Source organism: Carassius carassius, chromosome 35 (genome assembly GCF_963082965.1).
Source record: "Carassius carassius chromosome 35, fCarCar2.1, whole genome shotgun sequence".
Lineage (NCBI taxonomy): Eukaryota > Metazoa > Chordata > Actinopteri > Cypriniformes > Cyprinidae > Carassius > Carassius carassius.
The window spans coordinates 20,053,104-20,074,356 of record NC_081789.1 but is presented as its reverse complement, the minus strand read 5'-3'; the positions used below and the strand labels follow the sequence as shown (position 1 = coordinate 20,074,356).

At 38.8% G+C, this 21,253-nt stretch overlaps 1 protein-coding gene across 1 annotated transcript; it reads left to right on the top strand.

The window, feature by feature from the left end:
- The first annotated feature begins 6,555 nt into the window (after positions 1-6,555).
- On the top strand, positions 6,556-20,868 carry slc7a14b (solute carrier family 7 member 14b). Its single transcript, XM_059524858.1, has 7 exons — positions 6,556-6,954; positions 12,948-13,184; positions 13,296-13,513; positions 13,616-13,762; positions 16,051-16,259; positions 17,366-18,216; positions 19,058-20,868. The coding sequence occupies exons 1-7, from the start codon at positions 6,657-6,659 to the stop codon at positions 19,375-19,377; spliced, it is 2,280 nt and encodes a 759-aa protein (XP_059380841.1). The 5' UTR covers positions 6,556-6,656; the 3' UTR covers positions 19,378-20,868.
- The last annotated feature ends 385 nt before the right edge of the window (positions 20,869-21,253 follow it).

The following is a 21,253-nucleotide window of genomic DNA, read 5'->3' as shown; positions in this document are numbered from 1 at the left end:
CCTTTCAAAGAGCTGTTCAAAAGAACGGCTCTTTTGGTTCTTTTTAAATATTTAGTCAGTTTTAAGAAGCCAGCTTGGGGGCATCTCAGTTTATCCTGGAAATAATCACTGGGAGGAATGAGGTGAGATTTGTAGTCAAATAATTAAAACTCAGATATCACACACCAATATCTGAGTTTGAATTATTCTGAAATATTGATTATTACCTCGTTTGTCATGTGTGGACTATATTCCATAGGGTTGCACAAATCCCTCTGCTTAGACAGTGACATCACTATTTTGGATTTACCTTTAGTACAAAGTGTGTGTGTGTGTGTGTGTGTAAAGCTACGTTGACTTATGTTATTCATACAATACCTACTCAAATAAACATCAAAAACAAAGCTGGCTGCAATGAATTTCTGTGCAAAACAGCTTTTACTACAAACACTTCCACACAAGAACATTGTTATCACACAAGAACATTTTGATAGAAAACAAAAAATATTTAAAGTAGATAAAATTAGAATAAATAAAATGGAAATGTCTACATACTACATACTATTACTACTGTAAACTTTGCAAATAGGACATCAGCCCCTTCAAGTCAATGAATAATAACAAAGTGGGCTGCAATAAACATGCACAACTAATAACTAATATCATCACGCTATAAAGGGTTGCCCTGCGCTGGGTGCGCCCCTCCCCCTATAACTGTTCTGTCTCGCGGAGGAGCTCATTTGTGTGCATCTGTGTGAAATACGCATAGGAAAAAAAGAACGACAGAAAGAACGGCTCCCCTCCAGCCGCTACTCGGCTCCCATCGTTCATGTTTATTAGCCGTTCAAAAGAATCGGTTCGTTCGCGAACGTCACAACTCTACCAGGTAAACCGAAGGCTTGCAGTCAACGCCAATGACGCCATTACGTCGAGCGCAAAAGAACCGGTGAACTGTTTTCTTCAACTGGTTTATTGAATCGAACTGTCAGAAAGAACTACTGGTGATTCGAAAACCGATGCAACCGGTTCTTGACTCGTGAACGAGTCATTATCTGGCTCGGCTCGGTGTTCATCTTTCTCTTCACAGCAGTCAGCACGCGCAGTCTTCTTAATCGCTTGATTCGCTCAATGATGTGCCAGCTTCATCAAACCTGCCATCTACAGTTCTGTTTGTAATGGAATGATTCGTAAAATTTTTATAATTGTAACGAGTAACGATGTAGCACATAAAAAAATATCGGAGTAAAAGTATTAAACTCATCGAAAATATGTACTGAAGTAAAAGTGGAAGTAGGAGAAAAAAATAATACTCTAGTAAAGTACAGATACCGCCTTTTAGTACTTAAGTACAGTAGTGAAGTAGTTCTACTTCGTTACTATACATCTCTGATTTTATTATTATTATTTTTTAATTGGACAAATGAAACACTTTGCATCTTTGTTTTATTCGCACCAACATTATTTATATATTGTAAATATATTATTTATATAGCATAGCCTACTTTGTTAATCTCACTGCAAGCTTTTTTTTTAAATTTAAAACCAAATTTAAAACTAAAACAAATACTGAATGCTGATTAAGAAACCTCTTATTGAATGTGTGTTGATTGTGTTGTTTGGATTGTAGAACTATGCAGTTATTGCCTTTAATTTCACATGGTTACAGTTAATCTTTTCATCTAAGGCCAATTCTATGTAGTTTCAACCCAATTCAAAAACAAAAGCTAAATGTTGATGTCTGTACCATCAATGTTTGTATTGAATGTAGGCTACTTACTGTGCAGTTACTGCCGTTAATTTCAGATGGTTACGGTTATTGTTTCAATAGCCAAAAACCAGTTTGGCCTATTAAATACCAAATAAACATCTTGTTTATGCATACTTTCCTTCTTTCTTGTTTGTTACTTTAAAAGAAAAAAAAAATAGGAAATCGGTATCGGCCAGAATCGGCCAGTTTGCTTGTAAAAATCGGTATCAGAATCGGCCATGAAAAATCATGATCGTGCATCCCTCATTAAATGTGAAATTTTGAAGGCAAATAATTGTTGAGTTTTAAAAACATAATCTAAAAAAAATTGATGATGATAAATTGGCACAATTATCAGTGAACTGAAAAACTTATTCTTATGATACACGGGGCAACTTCTTGAACAATTTTGCTGGGCAACTTTTTTTGAGCAATGTTACTTGGACACTTTCCCATTGAGAATGGGTAACAAATTTCTGCATACTTATTTTGATTGTGTGCCTCGTGTCTCACCTGGTTACCCCGATGACGGCAACATTGCTCAAAAAGTTCCCCTGTGTATCATCAGTATAGCAAACATGCATTTCATTTAATTTTATTGCAGGTATGATTTACGTTATTGAAATGTTTTTGAAAGCTTGACATATGACTTGCATGGGGAAGTTGTGAAAAGTGTTTGGTCTTGCAGCTGAAAGCCATTTGTCCTATATTATCATTGTTGAAAGCGCTTGTTTTTGCTGAATAATCATGTTTACTGTTGCAGTGAGAGCTGCAATTGTTGCAAACACTTGCTGTATTCTGGCATGCAGTCACCATGGCGATACTTTGTTTCCTGCTGAACCTGAGATCCACTTGAGTCTCAGCCATTGAAGTTGAGTGGCAGGGTAATTAAAAATGAATTACATGCCATAGACAAGAATCGATGGCTTTGAGTCTCTACAACACATGTCTTTTTTTGGGAGGCTATTTAGTCTCCTACCAGCTGAGTTTGTCAGTGATCTTGTTTAACTCTCAGACTGCAACAAGGTTATTTGGTTAACTATATACTATACAGGCTGTCTGTTTTCTGATTATGACAGTAATTACAGTATATTTTTAAGCCTTAGGAGAAAAGATCTCCTGTTTGCTTCTTTGTGAATCATATTGCACGTTTGCAAACATTAATGACCCACATTGGAATTTATCTTTAGTATTTTTCCTGGTAAAGTAGACTGTAGGATTCAAACTCTTTGTTTAATCCATATCATCAGTCTCACCAGGGGAATGTAAAGTATGTAGCCTACATCTACCTAACAGAGTATGACAGTCTAAAACAGTCCAGGAAGCTCCATCCTAGGCAGCTGTTGAATGGCGAACACATCTTTTAATAATGAACTCTCCTCTGATCACAAGGAGAAAAGCCTAAATAATTCACAATGTCTCAGCATTAGGTCCCCTGCCGTCTCTAGAAGCTTTGCCTGGATTTCTCCTATAACCGCTGGACATAATTGAGAATAGAGTGTAAAATCCCCACTGGTGAGTTTTTGCTCCTTTTCTGCCAAGGAAAAATGTTTTCAATTTGAAACTGGACACTTCTATTTCTGTTTTGCAGAGCTATTTGTTTTAACCAGAGTGGACAGAGCAGTTGCAGGCTTTACTTTGGCTCAGGTTGGAGAAAAATTTATTTTCTATGTCTGTTTTAATAGCAATTTTTTTTTATGGCTCAGCTCAGAATAGCACTGCTTAATTTAACACTCAGCTCTCCCTTGACAAACCACAGAAGATCCTCATCAATTTTATATATGGAAAGGTTACCAGTTGCGCAATTTAATTGACTTATTGAATTCCAATTTAATTATGCATATACTACATGTATTTGGATTAAATGCAGGAGACAAGTGCAAAATGTGGGGATTTCTTTGGAGTAAAATGCTGATGTTAAATATAAAGTTTAAGTGCACTATTCCAGTGTTTATTCTAATAAACTATTGAGGATAGTATAGCATTCTTTCTCGTTATTAGAAACATAATTGCATGTTGTCACATTATGTACTGACAAAGGTGCTGAAAAAATTGTAAGGATAAACCAATTTAATTTCAGTGTTTACAAGGCAGCACTGTTCAGATGCTTAATATATATATGTAAGGGTTTTGTGCATAATTCGAGCCTTTTACAAGCTTTAAGAAATCTAAAGATTTAAGTTTCAAAATCTCTCGGGATTGACATTTGACACTGGTCATAAATTAAATTCTTACTGACATCCATTACTATCATCAATATTTACATACTGGATCACACTTGGTCTCATTTCTTGCATTATATTTACACACTGCGTTATCGTTGGTTATTTCTTTCTAACAAATATTTAATAACCTAGCTGCTCATGCATATCTGCCCTAACAGTGCTCACTTTATATGGCCTGTTTCTTAAAATCTGCATTGTTATAATAGTCATTAGTCACTTTAATAAACCCAGTAAAATGCTGTAAAATTGGCCAATAGCTTTTGTCCATTAAAAAAAAAAAAGAATCTGCTGTTCATTGTAAATGACCTTTTAAGTCTACACTGTTTTTCGTCTGTAGCGTTCATACTAAAGTCCTGTTCACACCCAGGATGACATCTCAAAACCACAAATTTTCACTTCTGATGGTAACATCATTTTTGCATTTTACTGTGCTGCTTTTTAAATAGTTTTTATATGTTAACATGGGCGATGTCTGGCTTCTCTCTTGATGCCATTCATCTCTCTTCCTTATAATCTGTTTCCTATCCCTTGCTCTTGAGTCTGATGACATCAGTCCTTTTTTCAGGAGCAAATGTAATCAGAGATCCTTTCTAAGACTTCATGAATCATTTCAACACACAGAAGATGAGAACCGGCCTTTATCTTAAATATTTGGCTATAAATTGTGAAGATTATTTACTGTGCACATATTATTACTTTGTATATTTGAAATATCATAGCTTATTTGTATTCAGAATTGCTGACTGGAAAGGTCATATCTGTCTTCTGTGACCTGGAATGCTTGATTTTCTCACTTGTTTAATACTTAAATTATTTTCCATTTCCAGCTATTTACTTAATTCAGGCAGGTGAAATGAGAAACAGAAAAGTTAATTGGTTATTCAGTCTCAATATAATTACAATGTCTATAATACGGCACTATTATGGAGACACCTGAGAGTGTTTGATAACTGGTGTCTTGCTCTTATACAAAGATAATGCGGATATAACTTCCCTCTGTATCTGACATCATCTGGTAAATCGCTGTCGGCCGTGCTTCAGTTCACACTGTTTTGATAACAGATGAGATATTGTCAGGTTGTATGAAACAGAGCCCGCAGGCACTGACAGAGCAGTGGGACTGGTAATTACCAACAGGCGGATCCAGCAGATCTTGGGTCTGTGACGGCAACTGCAGCTTGTCTCGGTGAACGGCAGGCCTGCATTAGATTGAAGGAAACAAGATAGCACTGTGTGGTGATGCTATCTGTGAAGGGAAAAACAAAAGAAAGCCGTGAGGAACATAGTGGATTGAAGCAGATGGAGACTGACATAGAAGATGACAGTTCATACATAGGCCTCATGCAGACAGGCCAAAGAAAATATAGTGAAATGATGCTCAGAATTACCACAATTAAGAAAATTAATTCTTTCAAATTAACTTGAATTACTACAATAACCATAACTAAAACTGAAATAAAAATGAATAAAAACTATATTGGCAAATTTTAAAAGAACAGAATCTAAGAAAAATGGCAAAAAGGCATCACAAAATTATTAAACCTTCAAACTAAAATAACATGGAGGCAGAAAATATAAAAAAGAAACGTGAATTCAAAATTGTAACAAAAACTATAATAGTGTCTCAGTGATACTAAAATACACCCGATCTTAAAATGCATTAAAATATATAGAATTTAGGCTGAAATAAGTTATTGGCATAAATTTTCAAAGCAGGAGGGGGTCATTAATTTAATATAAAAATGTAAGACAATTTTTTTTTTACATAATACATACAGTATTAATATTGTTTTGTTTTAGTAAGACTGTTGCCATTGTTTTATGTATAATGAATGGATGAAATATGCTAAATATTCAGGAATTTTCAATTCTGACAGAAATGTTCAAAATAACATGATCTTAAATATAATATTTTAAACATATATAATAGATAATAATACAGTAAGTATACTGTTTTATATTATATTAATATTTATTGTTAATATAGTTTTATCTATTAATCTAGTTAGTAATATGATACATATAAAGTTTCTTTAGTAAGGCTATATGTATATAGAATATACATTTGCAATTATTGTTCTTACAGTTTATCTGTTCCAAAAAACTGTCAATGTTAAATCAACCTTTATATCATAAAGCACCAATCTGGTTCCATTTACAGATCTCAGTACTGTTTCTTCAGGTTGAAATATGCCATTCTATTCACATTGTTTTCTCTTTTAGTATATCAATGTCCGCTGGATATCTGATGCTCTCCATATGCTAATCTGCAAGTTTAATGAGATGTGCCACCATAGCAACATTTCACCTAAGTGAATGAAGGAACACATCCTATTGTTTGACTATTGTAACATGTTGCTCTGCAGTATTAAACCTAGCCTGATGTTTTGTCTGAGTTGATTATGTTTCATTATCTGTGGATAATATGCAAATAACATGCTCTTTTTTTAGGATGTCATTGCGGATTTTGTATAGAGCACTATGATGATTGATCAGATCATGGATCCTCTCTGAGACTGTGTGTGTGTGTGTGTGTGTGTGTGTGTGTGTGTGTGTGAGAGAGAGAGAGAGAGAGAGAGAGAGAGGAGGGAACAAAGAATAAAGCAGGAGACACTCATACAAGACAAGTTTAGAGGAAACACCTGGAACGAGACACTGAGGACAAACCTCCCCCTTCTTTTATTCAAGTCTTCCTGTGCTGGAGGATGAGCGCTGTCTTTGCTAAACTGGACCCCAGGAGAATTGAGTGGGAGTCATCCTGGTATGGACTCCACTCGCGAATCCTGCGCACTAAACCTGTGGACTCCATGCAGGAGGGCTCAGATGACCTGCACGGCACCAGGCTCGCCCGTGTGCTCACTACGGTGGATCTTGTGTCACTCGGGGTGGGCAGCTGCGTGGGCACTGGCATGTATGTGGTCGCTGGGCTTGTGGCTAAGGAAATGGCAGGACCTGGAGTGATCTTGTCCTTCATCATTGCAGCTGTGGCATCCATTCTGTCAGGTGAGAATTTATGACTTTTAATTTATGAACAGTTTGCATTTGAATTTAGAAATCACTGCTGATGTTATAACATAAATAGGCCTCTTATCTGTCCAGTTAGCTTGAAAATTGCATGTTTTATATACAGTATACTGTGCATATATATATATATATATATATATATATATATATATATATATATATATATAATTTTTTTCTTTCTTTTTATTCATGTCTTAAAGGCTGTGAGATAACCCCACCTGTCTGTAATCATGGCCAGATGTGCCGTGTTTTCTATACTTTATTTAGATGAAATTATTCAAATCAAATTATTCAAATTTAAATCTAAAGTTCACAAAATCACAGCAATAATACTCAGTCTGAATGAACTGAATTAGAGTAATAAAATAAAATAATAATAATACAAAAAGAAATAACAGAATGGTGAATTTATTATTGAATTTTAAACACAGGCCAAGTTTTCACCGTGATGCCAATAAAAAAATTGTTCAATAAATTTTAAAAATAAAGAAAATTATATAAATATACCATATTCCCACAATTATTTTCCTAATAAACAGAAAATAAAAACATAAGACTATGTTATTTTTAAACATTAATAAACATTATTATTATTTTTAATAATAATATTTTTCTGCATAAATTATGAATGTGAATAATTAAAAAAAAATTAAAACATAAGACTATATTGAAATGTTTAAGCATATTATAATTTGTATTATTATTTCTAATAACAATAATAATTTCTACATACATTATAATTATAAATACTTTTACATTGCCAATAAAACTTTAAACACTGTAAACTTTAATAAATTACTTTTTCCTAATAAACTGAAAAATAAAACTGTAAGACTGTATATAAACATAACGTCTCAAGGTTACGTATGTAACCCTAGTTCCTTGAAGGAACGAGACGCTGTGTCGAAACGCTTTTGGGGAACGTCCCTGACGAGACCGACTCTGAATATCGTGTGCAATCAGTCCATCGGAAAGGCGTGACGTCACGGGCGGGGTGACGTAGCGACCAGGAAGCTATAAAAGCACGTGCTGTGCAGCTGGCTTCAGCTTCGAGTAGGGAAGCAAGCGCCGGCAGGGGTGCCGGGAGTATGGCTCTGCGACGCAGCGTCTCATTCCTTCAAGGAACTAGGGTTACATACGTAACCTTGAGACGTTCCTTTTCAGGAACTCGAGCTGCGTCGAAACGCTTTTGGGGAACGATGTGCCCACGCTGCCAGACTTCCAAATCCCTGCCTAGTGTGTAGTCAAAAGAGCATAGCTAAGACGAGAGAACAGAAAAGCCCGGCGTGGCTCGCATGTCAAGATCGTAAAATCGGACAAATGTGGAGGGCATGGACCACCCCGCAGCATTGCAGATGTCCAAGAGGGACACACCTGCTGAGAAGGCCTTGGAGGCCGCCATACTCCGAGTAGAGTGAGCCTTGGCCCCCAAAGGAGGGGGAAGACCAGAGGACTCATAGGAGACGTTGATAGCCTCGACTATCCAACGACTAAGGGGTCTGCTTGGTGGCAGGAGAACCCTTGTTAGAAGGACCATAGCAAACAAGCAATTGGTCTGATTTTCTCCACAGGGCAGCTCTGTGGACGTATGCGTTGGCAGCTCTGTGGACATACAGTTTAGCTTCTCTTGGTCTGGCTCCCGAAAGGGAGGAGGACAGAAGGCCTGCAGTACGATAGGTTGTGGTGCAACAGAGGGAACCTTCGGAACGTAACCCGCTCGAGGGTATAAGAATGCTTTGGCCATACCAGGGGCAAAGTCTAAGTAGGTAGGGGCCACCGAAAGGGCCTGAAGATCTCCAACTCTCTTTAGTGAGGTGATTGCCAGTAACAGGGCAGTTTTAAGTGTCAGATGTCTATCTGAGATATCTTGTATTGGCTCGAATGGAGCTTTACAAAGAGCCTCTAGAACCACAACCAAATCCCAGGGGGGAACACGGGATCGTACTGGAGGTCTCAGCCTCAGCGCACCGCGGAGGAAACGTGTAACTAGGGGGTGTCTACCCACTGACTGACCATTGAAGGGGACGTGGAAAGCAGCTATGGCCGCCACGTAAACCTTTAAGGTGGAGTGGGATAACCCCGCAGAGAGCCTGGCTTGTAAAAACTCCAGAACTGTACCAACTGGGCAGTCTGCTGGGTCAAGCTGGCGGTCTCTGCACCATGAAGTGAAGAGCTTCCACTTCAGGGCGTACAGTTTCCTCGTAGAGGGAGCTCTGGATTGGAGTAGGGTCTCAACAACCTCGGTTGAGAGACCAGCTGCTAACAGCTGTGCCCCCTCAGGGGCCACACCCACAGCTTCCACAACTCCGGGCGAGGGTGAATTATCGTGCCCTGCGCCTGTGAGAGTAGGTCTGTCCTGATCGGTATCTCCCACAGAGAGCCGTCGAGGAGCGAGACTAGATCTGAGAACCATACTCGGCCCGGCCAGAACGGGGCTACTAGTAGTAGACGGGCCCCGTCCTGGCGTACTCTCGCCAGAACTCCCGGGAGCAGAGCGATAGGGGGAAAAGCGTACAGACGAAGCCTCGGCCAGGTCTGTGCCATAGCGTCCAGTCCCAGAGGAGCTGGATGAACTAGAGAGAACCAGAGGGGACATTGCGATGTCTCCTGAGTCGCAAAGAGGTCCACCTGGGCTGTGCCAAATACTCTCCATATCTGCTTCACCACCTCGGGGTGAAGCATCCATTCCCCGGGCCTCGGCCCCTGTCTCGACAGTATGTCTGCTCCCACATTCAATCTCCCAGGAATATACACTGCTCTGATCGAGAGGAGTTTGCCCTGGGACCACAGAAGGATCTGGTGTGCCAGCTTGTACAAGGGGCGCGAACACAGACCCCCCTGGTGATTGATATAAGAGACCACTGATGTGTTGTCGGTGCGCACCAACACATGGTGACCTCTCAGGTCTGGGAGGAAATATTTCAATGCTCGATAGACCGCTAGTATCTCTAGGCAATTGATGTGCCATGTTAGATGGCGACCACTCCACAGACCGCGGGCAGGGTGGCCACTCATGACCGCACCCCGACCGGTGAGGGACGCATCTGTCGCTAGCGTTACACGGCGACAAGGAACTCCCAGCACCGGGCCCTGATTCAAGAACCAAGGTTTCCTCCACATGTCTAAGGCACGAAGGCACCGCCGCGTGACCTTGATAACTCGAAGTGGATTTCCCCTCGGGGAAAAGCCCTTGGACTTGAGCCACCACTGTAGGGGTCTCATGTGCAGCAGGCCAAAAGGTATCACGTTGGACACAGCTGCCATCAGCCCTAACAATCTCTGAAATTGTTTGACAGTGAGTGACTGGCCTTCTTTGACTCTCTCGACTGATGTGAGGATCGACTCGATCCGAGCAGGAGACAAGCGTGCCTGCATCGTGGTCGAATTCCACACTACGCCTAGATAGGTGGTTCTCTGAACTGGAGAAAGTACACTCTTCTTGGCGTTTAGTCTCAAACCCAGCTCCCCCATGTGTGCGAGGACGACATCTCGATGTCGAACCGCCATCTGCTCTGATTGAGCTAGAATCAACCAATCGTCGATATAGTTCAGAATGCGGATGCCCTGCATACGGAGGGATACCAGAGCCGCATCTACACATTTCGTGAACGTGCGGGGTGAGAGTGCGAGGCCAAAGGGAAGTACTCAATATTGGTAGGCTTTGCCCCCAAAAGCGAACCTCAGAAACTTCCTGTGTTGTGGAAGGATGGATATGGAAGTATGCGTCTTGAGATCTATTGTGACAAACCAGTCCTCGGATCTGATTTGAGCTACAATCTGTTTGACAGTGAGCATCTTGAACTTCAGTGACATAACTGAGCGGTTCAGGAGACGCAAGTCTAAGATCGGACGCAACCCCCCATCCTTCTTTGGAACTATGAAATACCGGCTGTAAAATCCGGATTCCCTGTCTAGAGGAGGGACCACCTCGATGGCCTCCTTCCTTAATAGGGTATTCACTTCTTGTTCCATAACCAGAGCCTGCAGGAGGCCGACTATTGTCTTTCCACTGTGCGCAGGACCCATTGAGATACATTGGCAGTAGTTTCCACGCTGCTAGCTAATGTACTACGGGAATCAGTCTCTCGAGACTGATCTCTGAAATAAGAGGCCCCCGAAGGGGAGGCGAGCATCCCAGCTCCGCTACGCTCACGGGCGGAAATAACTGAGTAGTGCTCGCTGGAGGCCGCTGCACCCTGAAACTCCGGCAGGGTTGGCAGACCCACCTCCCGAGGGCACTGAGGTGAGACGGGCACCGTGTAATGAGGTGGACACCGCTCTACCCCAGTAGGGACTGCCCTTTGTAGTCGTGACTGTTTGTACGCGGAGGGGGCTGCCCCCGCCCAGCAGTCCCTCCAGTACATCTAACTTCATGAGTCAAATATCTGTCATTATATTCCTCAGAATTTAATGAAATCAAACAATCAGACAAGTAAATACGGTCTGGATTGTGATACAATACACATTGAAGTGATATATTGAACTTCTCGAAGTTAGATAACAGTCATTAGATTCCTCAGAATCTAATGCAATCCAAATTCCTCAGAATTTAGTGAAATCAAACAATCAGACAAGTAAACACGGTCTAGATTGTGATAAAGTACACATATAGTGATATATTGACTTCTCAGAGTCATATTCCTCAGAATTTAAAAATAATCAAACAATCAGACAAGTAAACACGGTCTAGATTGTGATAAAGTACACATTGAAGTGATAGAACCAACTCCTGCTTATTAAATGGAGTTAAAATAACCAGACACGCGGTCGGGTATGGAAAAATTCACATCAAAACTGAAAATGATGTAATACACGCGTTGCCTCGACAGCGCGCGAATAGCTTAGTCACACAAACAATATTAATCCCGTCGGAGATTAAATAGCTGCTCACTAACGCTGCCCGTAATGACACTGTTTGTTTTATACTGTGCTTATGCAACTTTGTTTGTGCAACTACAAGCTCGCCGACGCCCTCCGTGTCAATCTCCTCGGAGAAAGAAAGGCAGAGCGTCAAGCCCGACGCTCGGGGGGAAGAGCCGAAGCTCGGGCTTCCAAACCCCGGAATCAGGCAGATCTGGTGGGAACGGTACGAGATAAGGACGTGCCCGTCTCCATACCTTCCAGCAGATCGATCTGCGAACCCAACGAATGCCGGCGCGGCTTCGCCTCGGCGAAAGCGGAACCGGCATCGCGATGAACGCTTGCGAAGGCTCACTTCTCGAAGAGAGCCCTGCAGGATCGAAGCGTCCGCATTGGCATTCGTTCACAATGCGGGCAGTCGGCCCCCTCGAGAGCCGACTCAGCATGCTTCGATCCCAGGCAAGCCACGCACAAACTGTGTGTATCCCCACTCGTAATGTAGCGAGGGCAGGGAGGAACACACAATCTATAACGTGGCTTGGAATCGCCCTTCATATGTTAGGTCTTTTGCTTTTGTTTTGGCATATTGAGCTTTTTTAGCGATCTTTTAATGGCTAAGGGACAGACAACAATAAATAGGACCAACAGGACAGACTTTGACATGCACACACAGAGCGCTTGCTGACAGATTCGAAGCTGAAGCCAGCTGCACGGCACGTGCTTTTATAGCTTCCTGGTCGCTACGTCACCCCGCCCGTGACGTCACGCCTTTCCGATGGACTGATTGCACACGATATTCAGAGTCGGTCTCGTCAGGGACGTTCCCCAAAAGCGTTTCGACGCAGCTCGAGTTCCTGAAAAGGAACTATATTTAATAGTAATACAAAAGTTATATTATTATTAATAATAATTAGAAATTCTACATTAAATTATATAAATAATTTTACATTGCCAGTAAAAGCTTTGTCATTAAATCCCTAATAAAAAACTAAAAACATAGAAACGATAAGATGAGACCTAAATTAACATCTATAAAATTCCAGAGGTTGACTTTAAATGTGTTTCTGCATTCTGAACTGGTCAAACAGCTAATCTCAGTGATTTTCACACAGGTGTCTGCTATGCTGAGTTTGGTGTGAGAGTGCCTAAGACAACAGGCTCCGCCTACACGTACAGTTATGTCACAGTGGGAGAATTTGTGGCCTTTTTCATTGGCTGGAATCTCATTTTGGAGTATTTGATTGGCACAGCAGCGGGGGCCAGTGCTCTGAGCAGCATGTTCGACTCTTTAGCCAATCACACCATCAGCCGCTACATGATCAACCATCTTGGAACAATGAATGGCCTGGGTGAGTGTCTTTCCTAGTAATCAGATACTAAACAAATCACCTGTGTGGTTGATGTGGTCTTTATCCATCCTTCATGTTCCTCACACAGTTCATTCGTTTGCCTCATTCCAGGTAAGGGAGAGGAATCTTATCCAGACCTGCTGGCTCTGCTGATCGCTATGGTGGTGACGGTGATTGTGGGTTTTGGGGTGAAAAACTCTGTGAGCTTCAATAATGTGTTGAATGTTGTTAACCTGGCCGTGTGGGTCTTTATGGTGCTTGCTGGACTGTTTTTCCTTTCTGGAGCCAACTGGGAGGATGGGAGGTTTCTGCCCTATGGCTGGTCAGGGGTAAGAATGTAAATGCATTACTCTTTGTCTTCAGTGCATGTGATGTTTAGCAAAAATGAGCATTCTACTATAATAAAGATCAATGTTGTATGTGCTCTTTAGGTTATGCAAGGAGCTGCAACCTGTTTCTATGCCTTCATTGGCTTTGATATTATCGCCACCACAGGAGAAGAGGCCAAGAGCCCTGACACTTCTATTCCATATGCCATAACAGCGTCTCTCATCACCTGTCTCACAGCGTACGTCTCTGTGAGTAAACTGACTCCTATCTTACCCAAATACTGAACGGATAAAGACATTAGTTAACTTTGTTTAATGACATAATAATACATTTTTTGTTGCATTTATAATATCATGATTAAGGCTTTTCTCACTCAGTATAAATGGATCTGTGTAATACGAAAATATGAATACATATAGTGGCCTTTATTTTTTTAAAGGTATAATTCACCAAAAATGTAAAATACTGTCATTAATTACTTGCCCTCATGTTGTTCCAAACTCGTAAGACCTTTCTGTGAAATCCAAGAGCTTTCTGAGACACAGACAGCAACAGACCTGACACGTTCAAATACATTTCTATGTGCAAAGAAAAAAAATAACAACTTTATTCAACAATTTCTACTCTTATGTGTCAGACAGGGACACAAAAAGGATTCTCGTAGCTTCATAACATTACGGTTGAGCCACTGATGCCACATGGACTATTTTAATGATGTCCTTAATACCTTTCTGGGCCTTGAACGTGTCAGTTGTGTTGCTGTCTATGCAGAAAGCTCTCGGATTTCACCAGAACTATCTTAATTTTTGTTCTGAAGATAAATGAAGGTCTCATGGGTTAGGAACACCATGAGGGTGAGTAATTAATGACAGAATTTTCATTTTTGGGTGGACTATCCTTTTAAGAAGCATGTGCCTCTCAAAGGGATCATCATACATTTGGTTCAGAAAGCTTTTTTTATACCAGCTTATAGATAGCCTGAAAGATATTTATAAAATAAACATGGATTCTATCATTTGTAACCTAACTTGAGAGGCACTGCAGAAAAAATAGGTGTACAAGATATGCAAAATGTTCAGCCTACATTGCTCATTCAAACAATTCAGTGAATCATTCAAGCACTTCAGAGCCGGCCTGTAATTTATTAAAGCCCTATTCTGATCCCTAGAGCTGAAGACCTCTACTCATCCTTTTTCAAATATTAATCTGAAAGCAATTTGCTTTTACTCTCCTGAGACAGATTAAATGCATCATGAGCTTTCTTATTGTGCTATGGAATTGGATGAATCGTCCTTCGGCATCCATTCATCGCCACACCTTGAAATAGGTTCTGGACTGAGATTGTGTCCTAAAGCAGGGGTTCTTAACCTTATTGATGTCGGGGCCCAAATTTTACAGTACAAAGTGGCCCAGGGCCCAATCAAATATTAGCACTGTATTGGTTTATTGATCTCAGCCTTGGTTTGATTTGTATTCAATAACTAAATGAAATCTACTTGCAGTTTAACAGTTTATTATTCATGTGTATAAACCTGCACATACAACAAGATGTCAAACATACAACAATTCAAGGAACAAATCAGTCTGCATCAAGAACAAAATTAAAAGGCTCAAGTCAGGCATATTAACACAAAAAAATAGTAAGATTTGACAGATTTTACTTACAAAAAAATAACATTTATATAAAATAAATAAAAACAATAAAATGTTTTGCTAAAATAAATTCAAAATAATATTTTTCAAATTCAATAAGTTGTAAATGAAAATTTTAATAAAGTGCAAATGAAAAAATATAGGCGCACTGACGGACCGCTCCTGGAACGCACTGACAGACCTCAGCCGCATGCAGTGTGAACGCTGGAATCCGTTAACATGGGTGCGTAAAAATAAATATGCAATGCATACGCACTTCAGACGGAGTATGTGTGAAACAGCCATAATTCAGTGCGTGCAGCACAGCACTGGCTGGGTACAGGCGGATCACAGCGGTAGGATTCGCGAGACCACGTGATTTGCCCTTTCCAACACTACAGCCTATGGTCCAAAATAGTTTTTCTTGATTTCTGTGTGATCTAACATGGTTGGCTAAATGTTAATGTTTTCTCCGGTTTAATTATGTTTATTCCAGTCATGCAACTCCTGCAGTTAAACTCTGCACCACTTCCTTTTTTAACTGTCCTTGTAAAAAGGATCTATGGTGTTATATAATAATGTGACGTTTTTCAACTTTAAGGATGAACCTCTTGTCATCTATTTCTAGCCGCATGAATATAGTAATGTGAAATACGATTGGGAGTCTGCACAGGGTGTTTATTTTGAAATGCACATGATTTTTTTTTTTACCTCTATTTTTTTTTGCTGTGCGGTTTGGACGCGGGATGCATCAGAAATAGACTAGGCGCCTATCTTTACCCAAGCGTGGGCCGCGGCCCTATGGTTAAGAATAGGTGTCCTAAAGGACATTTCATGCCATGTATTTTAAATTGTTGTGACAAACTGCCACATAATAAGCTTTTTACCTGTTTATACGTCTGAGGTGAGTGTGATTCTGACGCTGTTGGTGCCATTTAACCGGATTGATGGCGATGCCCCGCTGATGGAGATGTTTGCCGTTCATGGCTTCCTGGCAGGGAAGTATATTGTAGCTGTGGGCGCTGTTGCAGGACTCACTGTCAGCCTGCTGGGATCTCTGTTCCCTATGCCCAGAGTCATCTATGCCATGGCAGGAGATGGTCTGCTTTTCAGGTATTTGTGTATATGTTTTCTTTTTTTATGCTATGCATGTTTTACAAACTTTTTATCCCATGTTTGTTTGTGCTATTTTTAGTTCCATATTTTTATATTTATATTTTCTGTTTTCAGTTTAATTTTAGTAATTTTGTTATGGGTTCAAACAGTTATTAGTTGTTTTTTACTGTAAATATGTAATTTGTAATCAAAGATTTGGCCAAATTGTGCAGCCCTATACAAACAAGTGAAGCAAACCTGGATTTATTTATTTATTTATTTATTTTTTATTAAAGTTTAAATCACAAATGGAAAAAAAAAATTTTAAGCTAAAGTTTTAATAATTGTAGGTTTTGTTAATATTTTTTCAGTTTTTTTTTTCTTTTGTAATTTGTAATTTTTATTCGTTTTTTTATGCAGATATAGTTTTTAGTCACAAAATAAAACTCAAAGAAGCAAACCTAGAATGTTTTAAATTACATTTTAGTAAGTTTTAGTAAATTTCCTGTAGGTTATTGAAATATTTATTATTTATTTATTTTAATATACATATAAATTATGTGTATATTATTTCTTTTTTTAAAACGTTGCTCAAATTGTGCATCACAGTTTTTATCAGAAAACTCACAATTATGTTTTTTAGTTAGTTTTAGTTAGTTTTGTTTTATGTTTTTGCAGGTTTTATTATTATTATTATTATTATTATTATTTTTTTTTTTTGTATAAGTAGTTTTTAATCAAAAGATTTTGGCCAGCCCTACAAACAAGCACAGCAAACATGGATTTTTTTAAATGATTAAATCACATTTTAAATTGTGATCACAATTTTTGTCAGAAAAAAAATATTTACAGTTTCAGCCATTTTATTATTTATTTTTGTCATTATTTTCTATATTATAATTTTCTATATTACTATATTATAATGTCTATATAGATTTCATATAATTTATTAGTTTTAGTTTAATTTGTTTTAGTACATTAAAGTGTCTTGTCTTGGCAATAGCTGAAATGAAATTGTATTTTATTTCAGTGAACGATGATTTTACTTCAAGTAACAAAAACGTTTATTATGGTTTTGGTTTCAGTTCTCTATAATAACTCAGGTTTGCTTGTGTGTGCTCCAGGTTCCTGTCCTTTGTGAGTCCGCACACAGAGACGCCTGTGCTGGCCTGTGCTGTGTCAGGCTCTCTGGCTGCTCTGTTGGCTCTTCTGGTGAGTCTGAGGGACCTGATCGAGATGATGTCCATCGGCACGCTGCTGGCCTACACACTGGTGTCAGTATGTGTGCTGCTTCTGCGATATCAGCCCGACAGAGACAGCTTCACCAGTTTCCTTACTGAAGAGGAAGAGGAGGAGCGGAAGAGGAAGGAGGAAATGATGGCAGCTAGTGAGAAGGACATGAACTCACCTGACGGAGAAGAGTACACCGACAACCCCTGTGGGTCCAAGAACCTCCCCTCCAAAGGAGACGATGAAACTCTGATTGAAAAATCAGACTCTGGAGGTTACCAGTCGGATAGTTCTGGCTACGGTGTTGGAGATAATGGCACTGAGGTGGACGACTCCAATAGTCTCTTGAAACGCATTTTGGGGTCTCATTATTATACTATACGGATGCGTTTGGGCCTTCCAAACTTGGGTGATAGGCCCACTCCTGCAACAGGACGTACTGTTACTTCCTGTGTCCTCCTTTTCTTCATCTTGACCTTCTTTCTCTGGATGCTTGTCATCTATGGTTTCGACCAGTTCTCAGGAGGAGCTCGGTGGGCAATATTACCTTTTATAATGACTATAGTTGTCCTCATGGTTACTTTGGTTATTATTATTCTCCGGCAGCCAGAGAACCCTAAAAAGCTGCCCTACATGGCGCCCTGTGTGCCCTTTGTGCCCACCGCTGCCATGCTGGTGAACATTTACCTCATGCTCAAACTCTCCAGCATTACCTGGGTGCGCTTTGTGGTGTGGTGCTCACTAGGTAAGCCAGACCTTGTGTATGCTAAACATTAGGGCTACATGATTAATCAGAATAAAACCTATTATAACTATGTGGTTATTAAATTGCAAAGGCTGCGATTAAATACAATAAATATAAGTGCATGTTGCAAGTTAAGCACAGAACAGTTCTTACAAGTGAGCAGCTCATTATTTACTAATTATCAATTAACTATTAAGAAATTAAGACTCTATTATAATTTTTTTCTTCTTTTTTGAAATATTGAAATAAAATATTACAATAGGGTTTTTTTCTTTCTTTTTTAAATTTTGATTGTAAATATATAGTTTAAATAAAATATAAAAATATGTGAAATAATATTTTGTGATTTAGTAGTAGCATAAGTAGTGATTATTATTATCATTATTATTACTAAATCATAAAATATGATTTAATATTTCATATTTCTTTAATAAATCATACATTTTACAGTGAAAACTTAAAATAGTCATATTTCTTGTTTTTTATTGTTGTTGATTTTATTTGGATTATAAATAAATAATGTAAAATATTTTCTTTAAAAAATTATTTCATTTATTATTTAAAAAATGATTAAACATGTATCATGTACCAAAATCATGCAGCTCTACTCCATATATTCCCAATCATCTGTAAAGGCCCATTTACACCCAGAATGATAACTATAGCGATGACTACATAAGCTGCACACTGCAGTTCTGAAAGTGATTCCAAAGATATTCCTTTATGTTGTTAATATTATAGTCATGGTGTGCACTTCTGTTCTCATAGAATTAGAATTTAATTAGAATGATCATTCTTGGTGTGACTAGCCCTTAACTGTCCTCATCTCTTCATCCTACAGGTGTGCTGATCTATTTTAGCTACGGGATGTGGAACAGCTCGCTGGAACTCAGCGCTAGAGAGGAAGCGGCTCACGCCAGCTCCTACCAGAGGTATGACACAGAGGTGGACGACAGCTTCAATGTCGATGAAGACCTCCCTCCTCAGGAGGACGAAGAGGACGGACAGTACCAGGGCTGGGCGGCTGAGGAGTATGGCAATCAGAAACACTACCAGCAGCTTGATGAACAGAGACCGTCCAACAGTCACAATTACAGAAGCAAAGGCAGGACCAATAAGGGCTTTGAGGAGCTGGTCAATGAAGAGTATTCACCTGAGTGAGCAATATACAATAAACTACTGTCGCAGTGGAGGTCGGATTTGGGTGACCATGATTTTGGCAAATAGAATATGTTCCTAGGTCAATGCAACAACACTGTAATAAGTAATAAAGACAAAATGTGCATTATGACAATAAATTAGATAATTTTAATTAAAAAACCCTGTTGATAATAAATGTTTAAAGTCAGAATGAAATGGAAGCGACATATAGTGACATATCCGAGTGAATGGAAAAATCATGTTACCAAATTTGATTAAAAAAGCAAAACAAAAAAACATGATGCACGGATAAATTGTTTACAAGAAGATCATTAAGAATTATCATTTCATGCTTACTTTAAAACAATTTCTTTTTTTACAAATTTATTTAATAAATTAGTGTGACGTGGCAATATGAATTTAAACAATATTTTTGTCAAAAGACAAAAACTATGACTAAACAAATCCATTATTAAAATCAGTTAAAAAAGAAAAAAAAATAATGGTTAATGTTAGTATGTGCTTGTTTGAGAGGAACAAACGTCAGTCCAGGAACACATTCCACTTGACAAAATCAGTCACTGAAGGATTTTCTAGATTTGAAGGTGTTCTTTAATGTTTCTCTAATTATTAAAACATTTTGTGTGTATTTCTTAGTGAACTTAAAAATATATGTTCTAGAAAAGGTACTTGTAAAAATGCATTTGCACCTTGTGACGGATAAGCGATTATCTGGAGGGATATTTAGACCGTTTTTTTTATTGAGGCTTCATAAGTGCCTTTAAATAGCCGCTCCTTAATGTTATTCTACTTAAATCAAATATATGCTTACTTAGATATTGAACAGAGTTAGTTTTTCTTTCTCATGTGAGCTGCTGTTACAGTGTTGGTTTTAAATTCACTTTTTCATCATACTTAGATCCTAAAAGCAAGGCCTTTGTCTTCTCCTTATAAAAACTCAGGATGACTCTTAAAAGCAGAAACTCATGCAAGTTGTCACGACATGAGCAGAAATCCTCTGTAGATGCATTGAGTGGACTTTTCACCTTGCATCTTCTCCACAGCTGTGTTTGATCTAAAATCTCAAGCTCTCCCTTGAATTTCAAGGGGAGATATTATGATTGGCTCCCTGTGAAAGCTTAATAGTTCTCTAAATATTTTGCGATGTTGATATCAAATTCTTTCTATGTTGATTTGTAGAAATGTTTTACCCTTGTGGTTTCCCCCTTGTTTAGGTTTGCATGAAGATATTTACATTTCTTCCAAACAGCTATAACATTTCTATACACAGAGATCAAAAGTTACATGTTTGAAAGAATATACAAATATATTTCAAATGAAATATTAAAATTAATATATTTTACAAACACAGTGTCTTTTTTGTGTCATCAGCTATTAAAAATATTTTGCAAGTTCATGTTTTCATTACATTTGTGTAACATGAGATGACATATGACGATTAATACAAACAATATGCGTAACACTGGATGGTAGTTTTATGTCTTCAAACCCCCAAAAAATGCTTAAAATAATACATTACCACAGTAAATCAACCTTCAACTATATGAGACCAGAAAAATGACCGGTTATCCTCTTACAGAGATTTTTTCTCAAATATCAAATGCTGATTTCCTTGGAGGTTGTGTGCAGGAAGCTGTGAGGAGATCAGGAAAACAGTGCAGATGACATCTGGTCATTTAATCACACAGGTTTCCTGTTCGTCTGTCTATCTGTCTGTCTGGGTGTACATGCTTTTCTAAATGCTGGCATTAACTAATAAGCTTATTTGCACAACGTCTACGAAAGTAAAAACATGAAAAAACATGCCTAGGGAACCGAAAACTGTTTCCCTTTGATATCTTTTCAAACAAAGCCTTTAATGTTGAAATGTCTGTAA